Source organism: Haliaeetus albicilla, chromosome 8, assembly GCF_947461875.1.
Source record: "Haliaeetus albicilla chromosome 8, bHalAlb1.1, whole genome shotgun sequence".
In the NCBI taxonomy this organism is placed as follows: Eukaryota; Metazoa; Chordata; class Aves; order Accipitriformes; family Accipitridae; genus Haliaeetus; species Haliaeetus albicilla.
Genome location: NC_091490.1, coordinates 27,950,092 through 27,969,557, shown reverse-complemented (window position 1 = coordinate 27,969,557; position 19,466 = coordinate 27,950,092). Strand labels below are relative to the sequence as shown.

Sequence of the window (19,466 nt, the reverse complement as noted above, 5' to 3'; positions counted from 1 at the left end):
TTTTTTTCCTCCCAATGCTGGAAGTTGGCCACTTCTCTGATGTTGATACCTAGAAGGTTGCTTCTAAGTACTTTTGCCTGGAAACTATTGCATTTTTTGGTTTCTGTCCCATTTATGTTAAACATTACTTTTTAGTCTGACTGACACTAAACATTTAGTGGGTCCCTAGCAATTACTAAAGGTGATGTATAATGGGAATCATTTTGGCTGTCTACATTAGCTCTAGTGCAGCTCAACCGGATAGTATGAAAGAAAGGATACCGATGACACATTATGCATCCTACATGTCTTTGAGGGAGTTTTACTTCGGGCTAGCTTCCCTGTTCTACTTCAGCTGTACAGCAATTTTGGTCACTCAGTAAAAGCTCTACCCATTCTGCTACTGCTACCTTCTTCAGGGATTATGCACACAGATGAATGGCCTTTCTGCACTTGCACACCTGGACTTCCCATGCTCACAGGTATGTGAGGGATGGTTACTCACCTGAAGGGATCTGTAGGTTAAATCATATTGCTGTCAAGGTACTATCATTCTATCTTTAACTGCTCACTCTGACTATTTAAAGAAATCCTATGTTGTACATAAGTGAATGACTGCTTTTTTCATGAAAAAGGGTTAATGCCTAGTATCAAAATATAAAGCCGTTATTAACAAGGATTACTGCAAGGCCTTAATCTCATAAACTGTGTGCAGTTAAAGCTTTCATTGGCTTTAAATGAGAGTCTTACAGACATCAGGTTTTGTCTTGTTATACTCATTTACAGCACCGTGCCTAAAAAATCATTGTATTGGTCTGACATGGAGAGTTTGAAGGAAAAAACTCTCAATGGGGAAATATCTGCATAAAGACTCTGTTAGTTATTAACTTATTATAAAACACTTATTATAAAAAACTGTTGTATTGTTCACACCAACAGTACTAAATGAGGAGTGACAAATCCTTAAAGCTGGCAAAGAATAAAAAGATCCCTGCTATTTATCAAACATTTAAGCTACAAACATATTTCAATGGATACAATTCAAAATTATTTTACTAGGTGCCATGTACCGGCATCTAACTAATTTCTTCTCTTTTTTTTTTTTTTTTTTTTAATTTTTATGTGCTATTGTAGGAATTCTATACAGCAAGCACTTACAAACCAGCCCTTCTTGCATTACATATTTGAAAACACAGAAGAGATTAATTTCAATTGACACATGTAAAAGTTTGAGGTATACTGTCACGTCTTTCAAAAACAAGCATTTACAAATTAGTCCCACTGATATGAATAGATCCACTTCAGTGAGCAAGTGCTTAGCAGTGTAAATGAAGGTCTCATAATTTGTCAGTTAGTAACAATACAGTTTCTAGACAGCACAATTTTATTATTTTAAGACACATTCACAGATTATAATTTGCTTCTTAAATATATTATGCACCTGATGCTTAATGCTTGCTTGTATTCAATATTTTGTTTGTGACATCATATTGATTTCCATATTAATTGAGCAGTATGTCATAAAATCTCAGATTAGCACTTACATTCAGGAATGAGCAGCAGGCAACTCCAAATTAGAATTTCCTCATATAAAACACACCCCCCCCGCCCAAGATTTGGAAAATACTTAAGATAAATTTTTTCTTGCTTTTAAAGCTTAAACAGAAGATCTTTCTGAGAGCACTACTGAAAACTGCCTCTTAGTTTTAGCACCAGTAGGTAAACTTACCAAGGAATATTGTGTTTGTTGAAAACACAAGAATAGCAAATTAGGTAGTAATTTTTCATACTCTTAGACACTAATCAGCCCTTTCCTTCTTTCAGTGGTGATCTACCTGATCTGATACTGGACATCCAGTATGCTTACTTACTCAGAAATTATTGATCATCAGAACAGGAAAGTTACATCAAAGCAGTCATGTCAAACCGATTAAAATGTATGCATTTAAAATTTCCCAGTGTACTATAATATATTGTTGTGTTAGCAATACTCAGACTGCCAGAATCAGAACAAAAGTGGGAGAACTGCATAGAAAACAGAAGTTAATATTAGGAACAGAAAAAAAGAAAAGGAAATTGCCAAGAATTTAATTTCATTAAATTTTGTTGTATTACAAATTTAAAATAACACCACTAGAAACAAAGAAGAATATTTGATCCACTGTGGTGGATTTGATCCAAAGTGTGATTTGATTAATAGATAAATATGATAAATAGATAAAATAAGTGTGAAATATTCCTCATAGGAGCAATATATGTTCTGATGATTCTAAATGAATGGTCCATGCAAATATGTTAGAGCAATATGACTGAAGACGTAATTCTTTTTTCCAAAGATACAATCAAGTTGTGAGGAGATCGGGATAATATCGGGTAATAATATCTATTTCTGACTTAGAATTCACAGAGGTTTAGATGTACTCTTTAAGGGAACAGGAACATATGAGGTATCTAATTGCTTACAGCACTGATTCTGACAGTACTGAATTCTGCTTTCAATGGGAGTGAATCACCTTAATGATGCAACTGGGTTTTTTGCAGTTGTGTTATGCTGTATAAGTGGGTTCAGGACCAGAAGAAACCCTAGCATCTTCAGCTAGCAGGTCACTGAACCCTAAGTTTTCATTATTTTTATCTACAGGTTCATTATTTCCACGTTTTGTATTTCCATTCAGTTTGAGGAGACTGAAGAGTGCTTCACGGTTCCTGTGATCAAATCATTGGCTTATTATCACTAAACTCATGATTATTACCCAAGATAAAACAGCCTTTGTGATGCATGGATACAATATTAATCCTTATGACACTCTGTGCCGTGAAATCCAACAGGTCACTATACACTTAGGTATTTCTTTTTATGTGCTCCCTACACGTAAGCTAATAAAGGCATCAAATGTCACATGGAAAGTCTGTTTTACACAGTTTTAAGTCTTAAACGCTTAAATCTAATGTCATGGCTAAATAGGTTCATTTCTGGAATTTTCTGCACATACAATAAGACACATTGGGCTATGTGTTTCTTCAGTGCCTATTGTGGTCTCAAGATACGGCAGGGTTCACAACACAGAAATACTTCCAAGGAGAGCCATGGAACCACCAAACATCACTCTGTGCTACCATTAACGAGATAAACAGAACATTTAAGACACAACCAGGAGACTCTCAAGCAGGAGACAAATTTCAGGGAAAAGCCCCAAACTTTAGAAATTGTATCAGCAGTAGCTAAAGGATGGATATAGTCTTGTTAATGAAACAAAATGAATGCTGTTTAGAGAGTAGAAAAACATGAAACAAACTCAAAAGGAACTAGATTATGTTTTGCTTGGCCAGACTTTGAAGGACACATATCATTAAAACTGTATATGGAACTTTGTTAAAACTTTGAGGGACATTCTAATTGCCTATTTTCAACATCCATGTTTCTAGCTAAAGATTAAAATAACTGAACATAGTTATAAATGTACTCATGGTGGTTGTACAGTAAAAGAGAAAGCAGAAACCTATCCCAAAAGAAAAGAAGGTAAGCTTCTAATTTAAGTAAGACACTTCAGACTAAATCTAAAACCCCAGTAATTACAAAAACAGCCTTACAAGAATGTAACTGATTTCTCTGAATAAAGCAAGGTGCAAAAGGGGTGCAATCAGTTAAGTAAGGAAACCTAATCAGTGAAGGAATACAGAAATGTACAGTGATGTTACAAATGGCAGAAACGTTGCTGTTCTCAGTGCTGAATGTTAAGATTCAGTCTGTAAACTGATTTTACAGACAGCTGCATGATTCTTTTGTGACTCCAAAGCCATGTTTCTTAGTGGGTCTTAGCTGAATTGAAGCACCGAGTTGCCACATCAGTGTAGGAGATTTCAGTGAAAAATTTCAGAGGATCACTAGCTTCCTTTTTCATCCTTCAACACATGAGAAAAGCTCTCAGAGAAAAGTATTTTTATTTAAGTCATTCTAGCAAATTCTGTTAAAGTTATATCCTCATGTCCGCATTGACTTCATATAAGTTTGACTTCAAGAAAAATGTAGGGTTATTTGGGGGTTTCTTAAATTAATCTGCTAATTCTGATTTTTAAGTACCAATTTCAATTTGCTAAGTATGACTTCATCCAACCTTACAGACTCTTCCAACAGTTGCTAGCCAAAAAATAATTGCATTCTACCACACCCCTTCCCATGTCTTCTTCCTCTGGAGGGCTTGAAAGAGAAGAGGGAGTTGTATATACAACTGCAAAAGGTATGGATGGAGGAAACTATCACTGAGGATGAACTGCTAGAGTAGGAATTATTTTGCCTTAAAATAGTTACTCTCTGTCATGACTCAAATTTTTGTTTTTCTTTCTGAGTGGCTAATAACCTTTGTGACAGAAAAATGACATAGCAGGAAATTTTCAGAGCTATCATTTTATTTACACCTTAGATAGCCTATGTTCCTTTTGTATTCCCATGGGAATGGTCTTAATCTCTCTTTAACAAAATTTTTTTGGACGATTTAATATTTAAAGCTGTTTAAAATATAGAGGACAGATATAATAGTCAACAACTTCAGAGATGAAAGGCCCCTAGCATGCTTCTCATTAATTCAACATGTTACTTAATGCAAATGATTAAAACAAATGTCTCCCTTTATGCAGGTATCATCAACCACTGTACTTATTTTCAAACAGCTATGTACAATCATTTCAACACCTCTGAAATTTCAGACAGGTCTTTTTATTTAGCAATTGCACTGAGTAAAACAAACCAAACACCAATGTTTGTTTAGTTATTGTGCACTTCCCTCCTTGACAAATTTTAAAAAGGTTACAAACTTTGCAAGAACAAGCCAGGGCCTGTTGCCTTAGTTTCTATTAGAATCTAAAATCATTGCCAAAATATCAGTTTAAATACTTTTTTTTTCAATTTTTTTTACTTATGTATATTGACATTGCACCTATTTTGACAATTTATTGCCAAATACACATATTGTGGGACTTGGTTTCTGACCTAAAAAAGAGATACAAATGAAAATCAAAAGTCATTATCCCATGCGGAGACCAGAAGTCCTCGTCCCACCCCAGATAAGGCATGTATGGAATTCATCTTCAAATGGAAAATAATGTCCCTCAGATGTGCAAACTGTACTGGGGACTACAGGTAAATTAGGCTGTGAATACCAAACATATCATACTGGTTGACCTATTAAATCATCCCAGAAATTTCCCCATTCAAAAGGCTCATGTTTCATCATGTCCATGGAAATGAAAGATAACAATGCCACAGTGTTACACTCAAAATTCATATTTCCTGTCTTGATACTTATGCAGCTTCTCAAGCATATGCTCTGCTTAAAGCTAGGATTACAACTCTGCACATTTATGGAGCACAGATGTTCTCAGTATAAAGTAAGTTAACTACTGATCTGTACTTTCTTATTTTTCAGTTTTAATTTAAATTTGACAGTTTTGACTGTTGCATAACAATATCATAAAAGAAACTCAATAGTGTAGATTTAAAGAAGCTTCATTATTAGCCTGTAAAAATAATCGTTGACATAAGGATTCTACCTAGAAAGGCCTCATGATTGGCAGTCACATACTTCCTCAGAGGCATTTTACCCTTCCTATATGTACTTTTTGGCCAGTAGATGATGGAAACATATACATCCTTATTGCCAAAGTATGTTCCAGTTACTGGAAAGAGTAATAAGTGAGATAAACAATATAATGGATTCATATTACACAGAAAACTTTCCAGGTCCTTCTCCCCCTCTCTCAAATACTGTTAGTATGCACAAATATCTGTAAATGTTTTAAGAAAGACAGAAATAAAATGATTCAGTATCATATTACTCAACTTTTCAAGATTAATTCTCTTAAATATCTCAGGTATGTCAATATTAGGCAGAAAGACAAAAAAAGCAAGCCCCTCCAGATACAACATAATCTAAAGGACAGAAAAATGCATCATATCTTCCAACAATAGGGACCTTTCCTTGTTTTACTTCTATTTCAGCCTATCCTAACAGGATACTATAAATCAAAGTTTCTACATTATAACAGCTTTTGCCCTAAAAAAATTATTCTGATTTTCATTAAGCACTTCAGTCAACAGAAAATCACTCAGTTCCATTTGTTCAGTATTGATTTTTACCTCAAAAACTTCTTCATCCAGAATCCTGGTTCCAAAGACAGTGATGCCATTGGTGTCCACAACTGTTTTGTCACTTCTTTCAAGTGGTTTTGTAGTTTTTTTGTTACAGTCAACAATCATTGTAACACTTTTTTTCTCCACACTAATAGCTACTCGATGCCACCTAATTAAAAAAACAAACCATAATTCTACTGTAATTTATGTTTTTAAAACTAAGTCATTGTGTTTTTATGAAGTTTATTGCAGATTGTGCACCAATCAAGTCACAGATAAAATTTTAAATGTCTCCATTTATTTCCTTCTTTCATATGTGCACAAATGTACACGATGTTTTGTCTATTCACTGTATAACTTCTGTCCCTTAGTACAAAAGAATCTTATCCATAGCTTATTGTGAATATCCTATATAAGATGAAGTTCAAGCTGACCTCTGAAGCTTTACCCAGAGAACATTAGTAAACTCAAGTTAAAAGCGAGTGCACTGTTTACATTTTATTAGATTGAACGATCTGATAGAAGATTTTATTTTTATGAATGTGTTTGATTTTTCAAATTACTTAAGGAATTAATTGTGCAAATATATTTAATCCAGCAGCTTATCCGTTGTTATTTACATTTTACTATTTGTTCCCTGTGATCAATCACCAAAATTTTACCATGTTCTTTTGCTTATTTGAATGTATCCCACAGCTACAGAGATTTTTCAAAGATGTACCACAGTTCCAACAGATGCTTTTCCAGATACATATACTTACAAATGCTTGCCAATATTCCTGCAACAATAGCTTTGCCTACATAAATATTCACCAAAAAGTGAATGAATTGATTCAGAATACTGACAAATGATTTTATTTTAAAGACACTTGAGAATAAAGTTTTGTACAATTTGCTCAACTATACTATGCTCTTTATGACACTTCATTATCATGACAGACCACATTAATTTAGTGAGCCTCTCTGCTATGACAACTTAAATATCTAAGAGCAAGACCAGGCCACTCTGTAATCTAATATGGAGAAAAACATCAAAGAATCTTTGAGAGACCAGGGCAAAAAGTGTCAAAGTATGTCATATTAGTGACTGGTAAGAGGAAGGCTGGAATCAAATTATTTTAGTTGGCATTTGTAGCACTAAGGTTGTCTAAATCAGAGAGACAGATTAGATCACTGTTACAAAGAGCTTCTGTATATCAAAAGGAACACCTCAAAGCTAATGGAATCTGACTGCTAAACAGTATCACTGAGCCAGAACTCTAATTCCATGTTTTCTCTGGAACACGGTTAAACATTATCATTATAAAAGCAAACTGTCCATGCATCCTCAGGCACATTACACTGGTTACACTTTTTAAATATATCTCATTTTGAGATGAAGATTGTTGTCCTAGATCCTTCATAAAATAGCTGAGTCAGAAGAAAATTGTTGGTCTATCTTTTGAAAGCATGTAAAAGCTGAAAGCATGAAAACAACTCACTGTGGATAGGACTGACTCTAGTTGATTTAGAAGTTGTATAGTCTCACTGCAGGAAATTGTACCAAACCAAGTTCATTTTGATTTCTTCATTTTTATAAGTTTCTCAATATTTTGGGTGAAATTCTGAAACCCATGTCAAAGCTTTGTTATTTAGAGGAAGTAAATGAAAAAAAAAGTTTGCTGCTTTGTTTTATCACTCCTTCTGCTAGGGAAATGCATCGAGTTTAGGTTTCATGGTATAATTCCATTCTCTGGTAATACAAGGGCTAGAAGACAATTACTTTTTTCCTTTTTTATCCTTTATTGCTTTATAAACATATTTCATTATAGTTGAATTTTTGCCCTTCCTTCTCTACTGATTTGTTTTCTTTTGCTTTAATAAAATCTCATCCTGTGTATCTCTGAAGACTGTGGCTGCTCTTCCTGGACTGCAGCACAATTAAAAAAAGGCCTTTAAAAGAATGAATGTCCATTTACAAGCACTAGAATGACATTCCCAGAGAACAACTGCTTGTCTACAAAGGGAAGTTAGGTACAAATAATTAACAACTGCATTAATAATGCAATAGGTGTTTGAGATTAATTGCCTTTACTGACTGTGCAGTATAAGTCTTTGCAGCACTTCAGATTAATTGTCCAGCCTATTCTTCCCTGATTTCATTATATATAGACATCTCAAACCATCTTATTTGTTTTGGTTCAGGACAGGACAAATTCTATGCTATTTTGTCAACTTCACTCTGCCTATCACCTTCAAATGGACAAGACAGCCCTTCTAGTGAGAATATTCCTTGAGTCTTTCTGAAAACAGTGTTTCTTTCTATATTGCACAGGAAGAATCTTTATAGGTTTAGCTTTGGTGGGTTTAACTTCTATGACTATTTCTTCACTCTTGATTTATAGAAATGGCAAATAAGAAAGGTGGTTTGGCTTTATTTGTAGCTGTATACACCATTTGAAGCTGGAACTGTATTCTGTTGCAAAGGTTCTCTGATTTTGTACCACAGCAGCCCAATTAGCTGGAAATTGTGTTACTCATTTATTTAAATATTTAAGATAATTGTTCGTAAAGACCATAATCACCTATACAGTGGTCTGTGCTATTATTTTTTGTCTTAAAATTTTATACTTACTTGCCATCAGCAATGTTGACTGTTCTGAAAAGAGGATAGTCTTCTGGGGCAGGTTTTCCATTTTGGTCTTCAAACAGGAAGACAGGGGATCTACCAACTTCAACACCTACTTGCTGAATTCCTTGCTCATTGTAGATAGACAGAAGGAAGGACTGGATACCCTTTTTAGGCTTTACTGTCATTAATATTGAAAAATCTTCTGGAAAATCTCCACCTGTAAACAAAGTGATATATACAGTTACAAATTCAGAAAAGATGAAACCATTCTTTAAAGGTTTACATTTTTCTATCATCACAGAGGATCCCACATACAAACTGTTGGGGTTTTCTAATTCTCCTAAATGAATACATAAAGAATCACACCAGGAAAACTTTTTCTCTCTTTTTTTTCTTTCTGGTCTTGCTTTAATTCCTGAAAGATTTACCTTAATGGTTCTTAAAAACATGACTTGTAAACCTACTGTGAATTTATGTAATAATACAATATATGCAAGAACTATGATGGTTTCACATTCATTATTTCTTCTATTCATCTTCTTTTTAGCAATCTTCTAATTTAAAAGCCTGCACTACAATTTCACTCAATAAGTATCTATATTATAGCAAATATGTTCCCAGGCACTTCATCTCCCTTGATAACATTCGTTTTAATTTCTCTCTCACAATATATATTTAAGTCCTTCTAGAATAATATTGTGCATAACATTGAAAAAATTACATAACTGGTTTTATTGAATAGGAGCTTTAGGCAATATCAAAGAACACTTAATTTTCATTTATTCCCTGATGCTTTCTCTTTGAAGTAGAGATGATATATCAATCATTGTTTCATCCTTTACAACTAGAAATAAACAAAATTAAAAGTGGGTATAGCTTGTTTATAAAGGACGGACTGAGGTTTGTACTCAGTACTGCTCCTGTTGAATCTAGTGGTAAATCTGCATTTCACTTGATGTGAAAGTCTGTTAGGCTTAATAACAAATGAAGTGTAAGACTGAGATTCTAAAATTCAGAATAAACACTGGATCTGTGTGGATTCAGCTGCAATTTGACATGCAAGAAATACACAGATTAGAATCTAATCATAATGTTGGCAATGAATGTAACTGTAACTTTGCATGTGTGAGAGTGGGTAAAATGTTCTTAAACATTTTAAGAATATAATACAGTAAGTTTTAATAAAATAATATGTTACATTTTTGTAATGAATAAATGTATGTAAGACTTCAACATCAAAAGCCGATTTAGGAATTGCTTCTTCCAATGGAGAAAATATAAGACTGTTTCCAAGACGAGTCTTGTGGGAAAACTCTTTCGTGATTCTACGGAGCCTTCCGTGAGGACAAGGTATTGATGGCATTAACTCTTTAGTTACAAAATGCATAAAATCTTCATTGCTTTTTAAATGACATACTACTCTTCTAAACCACAAAATCCCTAGTCTTACACTTATTATATTGTCTGCTGCAATGTTGTTTTATGTGCTTTCTACCATCTTTTTAACTTTTTTTCATAGAAGGTTGTTGAAACACTGTAGTAATATAGACCACTTTAGGGCTTGTTTTAACATCTTATTTTGAAGGGATCAAAGCTCAATAAATAGGAAGCATTTCATTTACTCTGGTGAGCCTTTGGTCAAGTTTTTTAATGACAAAGTAAAGCTGCTAGTTTACACATTAAACTGTACATTATACCTTTTAACATCAGAGTAAAGAGATGTAAAAAAAGGAAAAGAAAGAGAAAAGTTGATTGTCAACAAAGGCCAAAGAAATTATTTGAAAAGCACTAAACACTTGCCCTGTCTGCACTGTTAATCTGAAAGATATGTTGAAAATGCTTATGGCAGGTGACACTAATTCAACCAGTCTGGGCATGTGCTCTTCAAACAGATAGCATCCTATGAAAAAAAAACCTGGAAGCTTTCTAAGAAAGGTAGCTGAAAATGAGTCATGTGCCTCAATTCAGTAGTTTCTGTTATTATTGCTATGACATAATATTCCCAAATGTTTTATCTTGCACCTACATCATGTAACTGTAAGTAAATTTCCTCCAAACACAGTTTTGATTGAAAAAGTAAAAAAATGAATGACATTCTAACATGTAAAACTTTATGTATTGCTATGTATATATAGTTCTTTGACACATGTCTGGAATAGTTATTGAAGTCTTCTCAACTACTTTTAAATTTCTTGTTTACTGGTATGGTTCTATTTGAACTGTAATCAAAAATAACAACAATAATTGGAGGGAAAATTGCTAGAAAAATCTTTGTATATATCTGGGTTGCCACTCCTGTCATCCCTATATGCTTTTGTAAAAGATAACTAAGAGTATATAAACAAACAATACAACAAAAATCCAAGCAGGTATCTTTACAATTACATAATGCCTTCCAGTCAGTGAAATCAATGCTTCTTATATTCTGGAAAGTTGGAAAATATTATCAGATCCATTTTTAAAAGATGGATATATTGACGCTCCCAGCTTTTGCCATTCAGAGATCCCTTTGAGCTACAGTAGCTAAAAGATACGTATACTTCCTGATGAGTACAGGAGTTAGATGAAGGCAAGCATAGGATGCATTAGAACTTGTATTGTTTAGCTAAAATGATGTCTCACAATTTGGTCTTATCTGGGATATCTTCTGTAGTCTTTCCACTACTATAGAGTGTGAGTGAGTAATGCTTCTTTATTTGTCTCCTGCACACAGAAGTGTTACAACAGATTGGTAAAATCAAGCAAACTCATTCCAGTTGTAAAGCAGAAACTGAAAGCATTAATAAGAAGAGCACCTAAATTAAGGCAGTCAAAGGCTATAGAAATTTAGATGTCAGCCAACAACCTCAGTTACTTATTTGTTCTGGCATTCAAGAATCATATGAACAGTTATTACTGCAGCTGCCAAATCTCTTTATGCTACGATTTGATTCATGAATAAGTGCAAGACAACCCAAGCTCTCAGACTTCCAGCTCTAGACTCTCAGGCTTTGATTTAGCAGAAGGTGCTTGTACTGTTCTAAAGTTTCAAAAATACCAGTGATTCCAAGTCAATTTAATCTTCTGTCCAGTTGTATTTCAATGCTTATTTAAAGTTTTTTGTTGTACCATGTGGCTTTAGTGACACACATTGTAAAACTCAGAATATAAATGTGCCAACTTACTACACTGTGCAACTTGTGCAGTTTTTCAATACAATGAATCATTTTTGTATTTTTTAAAGAAAGAGCAGCCCATATTCTGCTAACCTTACTTAGGTGAAGTAGTAATTAATTGTACACATAGTCACACTAATATCAGCGAAATATTGTAGACTGTAATGTGCCATTCAGTGAATGATATTTTCAGCTGGATAGCTCTGTTAACTATATGCATCTTAGTTGAGAGGATATATTAAAAACTGAAGAACTGTGTTAAAAAATAATATAGATATTATATCTGTAGTGAATTTTGCTTTGATCTTCTTCCATGAACAAAAAAGTAGACTGATGAGTTAAGTGGACATGTAAGTTATGCTTGAACTGTGTATAGCCGTTTCCCATGTTGCTCTGGGAACGCACTATTATTACAAAATAATGTTCCACACTCTTATAGATCTTGGATGGTATCTACATGATTGCTACTTTGAAAGACAAAAAAGGAAGTATTTTTCTCTCCCAACATCTAATCTGTATGTTTATAGAGAGACTTTTTCAAACTCTGCATGATGTATCAAAGCAGAAAAATTAAATGTTCCTCAATTTGCATTTTTAATATTCTTATGATCATTTTCCTCAACAGTTTGGGTCAAGTGACAAGTGACAGCAAAATAATGGAAAAAAAGTCTCTCCTCAACATCTGAAGAATCTTTTCCAAATTGTGATTATTTCATTCTAGAGAAATTTGAGAGAAGATAAAATCACATTACCTGCCATCCACAACTAGCCTTGTTTGTTTAGTCCCCCAAATACCCAGATACTCTTAGTTAATTCTTAACAGATGGTACTTCTGGGAATGATTTTTGCAATGGCTAACCACAACCCATTTCTACCACTGCACCATTACTCCAGGAAGTACTGCTTTTAAATGGACTGAAACTGGAGGAAACTTGCCAAAGCCACCAAATAAGCTTTCCATCAGACAGCATCGTGAAAGAACAGGTAATATGGCTTACAGACCAATTCTGCCAGTGACACAGAATTTGATGAAGAGCTTTTTAACTGAAGCCAATAAAAACTGATTCATTCAGTGGATAAAGAGCATGTTCTGTCATCCGTATGCAGGCCCAGCTCTAGGGATAACAGAATTGTTTTGTGGTATTGATGATGGACTGCATGCTGTGCTTTAGATACCATAAAAACATAGGCAGTAAAATAATCTACCAAAGTAATAGCTTTCTGACAATCTTACCTGGGTACAGCTGCTTTGTTGGGGCACTCAGCTGTGCAGTTTTTGAAACTCTGTAGGCAACATCCGATCCTTTTGAATCCCTCCTGTTTGTGCAAAATCCTGCTGTTCTTGATACTCCTTCCGGTGAATTGTGAAATTCTAATGCTTTTAGCACATCAATGGGTTCAGCTGGCAAAGGAAAAAAAACCCAACAAAAAGAATTACTCATCCTGCATCTCTACAGTATGCAGCCTCTAAAAAGGGTATTAATTTCATTGCAAAAGTATATGTGTAATCATAGCAGTAGCTGCATCCTATTTTGATTTATTGCAGATTACTCCTACACTAGAATTTTATTTTACGAGTATTATTCATTTTTAAATATATGAGTTCATCACATCCAATGTAATTGTTATGCTCAAATTTTCAAACTACTTGACTAGACTGAAAATCACCGGTTCCCAAATGCAGAGAAACTTGGTGATTGAAACTTACAACACATTCTTTTAATGCGTGATTTCTAAGAAGCAGAACTGATTTTAATAGTGCACAAAAGTATCAGAAGTATTCAGCTACAAATAATCTACTATCAGAAACTCGTCTGTTGCTCACATTAAAATATATTCTGATTACATATGATTGCTTTCTCAGACAAAAAGTTATAAGGAAGAAGCTAATCTTGTTTCTCATTGAGTTAGAGAAAGAAAAATGTACCTGCTTTGCCTGCAAGGAGTCAATGGACTGAATCACAATCTTTCATTATTTCCAAGTTAAAATTCAAATGGACTTGATTTGTACTTTAGAGCCCAAGTACAATCAGGTTGCATTTATGCTCAGAGTCTAACAATTTAAAGTTGAAATCCAGAGCTGCTATTGCACTGATATTCATACAATTTTTTTTTTATAGATAATATATAAATAAAAAAGCCTACAACAAAGCTTCAATCTATAAAAGTTCACCACAGCAAAAGGGCCAAGTACTGAATGGACAAGCACTTCAACAGAGGCAGTGAGAGAACACAGTTTGCCTACTGTATATCTTTTCTCTTAGAAAAAAATAAGGTGTTCATTCTCATACTCCCTACAGATCATGGCTTCAGTAACTTTTTTTTTTGAGTGGAAACAGAATTTCAACAGACCATTTTTTCACTTGGACTATTCTGCATTTTTTATGTTGGCAAACTCATAACCACTTTACCTAGAAAGACAAAGTTTTACATGACTTTCAGTGTTAAAGCTGAGAAATGTGTTTGGTAAATCTGACCCTTCTTCATGTTTTTGAACGGCACTGTGGCATTAACTATAGCTAATTTATTTTCTTATGTGTCAACAAATATCAACTTAAGGCCCAAAATTCACTGTGTGCAAATATTCAACTGTTTGAACAACTATTTGCAAACAACAAGTGAAAGAGTGTAAAAACATAGGCAAAGTGATATTCTGATTACACTCACTGATAGAAACACATCTACCTTTTTCTTACTATTTGTACAGTCCTAGGCAGTGATACTATTTTTTTTGTCACTGTAGTATCTCATAAGTCACATTAGTATATTCACTATCAATAACAGATGTGAACAAAGTTAAGTTTAACCAGCTCATCCTATTCATCTCTTGGCATTGCCAAATACGAAGAACTCAACTTTGTGGTTAAACCTATCTTTGAATAACATGAAAAGTATATTCTTTAAAAACAAAATCTGAGGTTTTCTCAGCCTAGAATGCACATAACTTGTCTTAAAATATATTCAGAAGAAAATGCTTGTGAGCTTCTTTAATTATTTTTCACATCACACAACTTCTCATTTCCTTTTTCCATCAGATCATGTTATCAAATATAAACTCAACAGCTAATGTTTGTTGCAAGCTAATACATTTTGAATGAATGCTACAGTATACACCTGAATTTACGTAAAATCTACATACCCTGCAGATTCAAGAAATTATGTTTAAACATTCTAAAAAGAAAAGTTTCAAGAGCATGCAAATTCTGAAACAGTCTTACCTCTCTGTTAACTACTGACTAAATGATTTTAATGGATATAATGTATTCTCTATAGGTATTCAAAACAATTCTAAAATTACTACCATAGTGAAGGAACTGCCACACTTTTTTTTTGGTAATGGATGGCTATTTTTGCAGTACCTCTAATAATTTGAACCAGTAAAGTAATGTAGAACCAGTCACTGGAAATATTAGTAAAAATTCCAAGTCGCTGTATAAGTCAACCACTGCTACATTCCTTTTTCCTTTGCTCTATTCTATAATTTATACCAGATTCTTCATTATTTTTTTGAATAATGGCTGTTCTTTGCCTGGCTGATTGGGAGAGTATTCACCCATAAACAAGATTATTCATTACTCCCTGCTAGCTCTGCTGCTAAAAAGCTTCCAGACAAGAAACAGAATAATAATAGAAGAGAACAATCTGCAAACCACAAACTCCAAATAATAAGAACAAACATTTTGTTAATAGTCCATAGATGACATTTATTTCTGCAAACTGTGATTCACAAAATGTAAATAGCAAAAACATTAGTCAGTTTACAAGGATTTCTAGAAATGTAACTTGTCATAGAAATCACAAGTTATATGAAGTAACTTATGCAAAAGAGGCAATTAGTCTATCTCCAGATATAATATGGCTGACTTACTAAATATTTACAGATCACAAGTAGCAGACACTGCTCCCCTAATTTATATAAAAGATTTCAGATAGCCACTCCGACCAATGGTTAAAAAGTAAAGAAGTTCTTTAGAAGTCTTTAGATAAACCAGGCAGGAATGTATAAGGTTTAATACGCTTCTTCACAAAAATTTGCTTTTGATAGAAACCTACATATCATTCAGTCTATGAAATAAACAGACTGAGTTTGTGCCTCTTCCTCATAAATGTTTTTGCAACATTCTTGTGTGTGTCATTATTTAACCCAGGCTTGACTCTTACCAAATGCCCAGATTAGGATGCAACCAATCCTATATTTCAGCTGGGAGGTAGCAGGCCTGGAAGTCTCCTCACAGCTGTTATTGCCACCTCCCAGCTGCAAACAGGGCTTACTGTGTAAAGCACTTCTCCTCTACACTCCTCCTGTGTCATGCATAGGGCTACCACATATTGGGGTTTCTGCAGGAACACCCTCTTTTTGCTAGTGGAAATTTTGTCTCAGTGAATTCCAGGATTTTTATTTACATTTTCTGGAACTATGGCAACCTAGCTGGAGCAAGTGTTCAGTAGCCCTGACCAGGCTGCCATGACATTAGTCTCAAAATTCTTGACGAGTTCACTGTGCCTGTTCAGATGATCTGCTCAATGCCTCTACAGAAAGCACTAGGCACAGTTGCTCTCAATATGCCACAAAGCACACACACGTAGGAATCCACTCAAAAATAAACAGCTCTTGAAAAACAGCAGTGTAAACCAGCAGAGTTTAGAGCTGTCCTGTTTGAAGTATAAAAGACGATGAGAAGTCCTTGCACAGTCAACACTGCCCTGCTTAGAAGACTGGGGTGGAGAGGTGGGAAGACAACTCACAGAGTCAGGGAAGAGCACAGTCAGGAAGCTATCAGCTGAAACTGTGGCTTCTCTCTGCCAGATTCTGTAGGTTCTGCAGTGCTCAGTGTCACTGTATCCTGGGAGCTTCAGCTCTTCCTGAAAACTGCCTCTTCTCTAGCATTCTGCTCCCACACAATTTCTGGGAATGGTTAAGAAATAGCCAGAAACAGCACCGCTGCTAAGGCCATGCAGTTTGCCTGTTTCCATGGTCCACAAATTAAGATTACAACTTGTATTTATATAGAGCAACATTAATGTAACCCATATATTGGCAGATCTAGGCTCTCTCACAAGAATTTCCTTAGAGTGCATAAAGCAGCTTGCCTAAATGATTTTACCTTCTAGTCTAATTTTCTTGGATAGCTTTCTCATAAGAGAAGTAAAGAAAACTGCAAATTAATGATATATGATGTAACGCTTTTGCATCCTTCCAATTTGGTGCTAAGATTTAAGATGGCAAGGAAATAACCAACAAATAAGTGTCATGCAAACAGCTCCGTTCAGCAGTTCTTAGGGTGCAGTTAGTGCTCCTTATGAAACCTTGACATCAGCTTTGAAAACTCAACTCTGTTTGCCATGGCAAATTTGACAAAATACAAGAACCAGACCCTAAAAGTGGGTCCTTTCGTGCAGGTGTTTATGGCCACACTGCACTGCTGCTTGAAGGCCACCTCCTGCAGGCAAGCCAGACAAAGCCACAAGATAACCCTTTGAAAAGAAGCCTGTGTTCATCAGGGCAAGCCTGCATTTTTCAGATTAAGCTCTCCTGAGTTTCAGACTGCAATCAAAAAGCAAGTTTCCACTGTGCTACTTTTCCACTGATGAAGAACAAACTGCAAGAGATCATTCTTCTCACTAAATATTATAGTGCAAAGTTCAACAGCATATGTCCTTGATTCAAAAAAGTTCAGAGAGACATGTGCAACTTTCACTGCCACTAACAGACTACACAGTAGTAGCCAGACAAGAAGTGCTGGGATTTCTGGAATGGCAAGAAGAATTCTTAAAAAATCCCTTTTTAGAACACAGAATTGTGTGAGATGGGAACCTGAGTGCCCTAGTATCTTTCAAGACACCAAACTGTCAATCAATTAGCTCCAACATAAGTTTTTATTTTTCAAACATAAAGAAGGTAAAGCACAAAAAAAAAAAAAAAAAAAAATTAGTGGTGTAACATCTCAAGACCTGAAATAACTTGTAATTTGCAATATTTAAAATTGTAGAGCCAAATTCTGGTCTTCATTACTGTGGTGTGACTGAAGTACATCCATTCACTCAATGAGCTTTCCATATTTGTAGTGGTATGGATAAGAAAGAACATTTATTCTAGAGCATTTCATATTAAATATAACTCCAAACCCATATTTAATCTTCCTTTGCTTTCCCTTTAGCTTTCTTCCACAGGAACTAAATAGGAACCTCAGGGGAAAAAAAAAAAAAAAAAGACAGATTGACAGAAATATAAAATCTTCTAAGCTACTTTAAATGGTACTAAAATATGTGTAAAAGCATGCTAAATAAGAAAAAGAAAGAAAAAAAAAACTTCTGTCAGCATATCTCTGCTGGAAATTAAAGGATTCAGTAGAGTTAAGTAGTTATAAACTGGAAACTAGATCACACTTTTACACTGCCAAGCCAGGACAGAATATCAGGAGTGAATTACATGAGGGAAACTTCATGTTTTTTCTATTTGTTTGGAGAGGAGGAAAATGCATATAGAAACTGACTTCCACTTTTGGTTAGCATTTTCAAGCCTAGGCTTCCTATACATACAATGATACATTTATTTTAAAGGCTATGACAATGCATTCTATTCAATGAATTAATAACCACATCTTTCAAAAATATAATGCAATTACAGATTGAAAAAGAACCTCTGTAAAAATCTAGACTACATTTTGATCATACATTCACAGTTAAAAATATCATAGCTTTCATTTCATTCCACAATATCTAAATTGAAATAATATCTGTGATATATAATTCCTATTAATACTGATACTACATATGGATCAAATTCTGATGCCTTTATATTGCATTATACCTAACAACTACTGCCATTGTTCAATGTGATTTTTTCTGGAGTTAAGTAGAAGCTGGTGAAAACAGCAGATTCATTTCTGATAGGTTATAATGTCATAAATATAAACAGCACTTCTTAAACAAGATCAGAGGACTTGCTTCCTTCACTTTGACTTCCTGATACATTTGAGCTGGAATCTATTATGTAATATGGCTCTTCCTCTCTCTTGGTGGAAACTGTCCATGGAGGAGGTTCCCAGGGACCATAACAATACAAGTTATATCAGAGAAACGAGGGACTGAGAAACTGTACAACAATGCAGAAACTGAAGTCGTTTGGACACACAGTCTGTGCTGATGACTTATTCAATATGTAACATCAAGCCTCCTTGTCTTAAGGATGACCTCATTTTTCAGTATAAATGCTTAGCATTTCCACATCTCTCTATGGGAATGCTTCTTGTAGGTGACCACATGAACCTAGATAAAAGGATATACATTACAAGACAGGGACAAGTTGTATCAAATGCAAGAAAATTTGCATTGGAATGGCCAGGTCTGGTTCATAACATATGGATTCATTTAAATGTAGATGGTAAATAAATGCATGGTGGTTAATCGTATCTTCTTAGTTTATAAAATACGTATCCTGTCTGTAACTGAGATCATGGCAAACTTAATATCTTAGCAATAGGCAATAAAATTTCTTGTTTGTGCTTCAGTAGCCACCATCAAAATTCTGCATTGTGATAAAGCCCATCTGACCCTCCAAAGGCAAACTGTACAGAACACAAAAAAGATGGAT

General features: G+C 34.5%; 1 protein-coding gene across 7 annotated transcripts in view; it reads right to left on the bottom strand.

Moving 5' to 3' along the window:
- Positions 1-19,466, bottom strand: part of COL11A1 (collagen type XI alpha 1 chain) — a 164,824-nt gene that overhangs the window by 134,269 nt on the left and 11,089 nt on the right. For all 7 annotated transcript variants that reach the window (XM_069789477.1, XM_069789480.1, XM_069789478.1 and 4 more), the window contains exons 2-4: positions 13,107-13,274; positions 8,721-8,934; positions 6,113-6,275 (exon numbers count right to left, since the gene is read on the bottom strand). In XM_069789477.1, the coding sequence (XP_069645578.1) occupies positions 6,113-6,275; positions 8,721-8,934; positions 13,107-13,274 (545 nt within the window). The remainder of the gene's footprint in view (positions 1-6,112; positions 6,276-8,720; positions 8,935-13,106; positions 13,275-19,466) is intronic.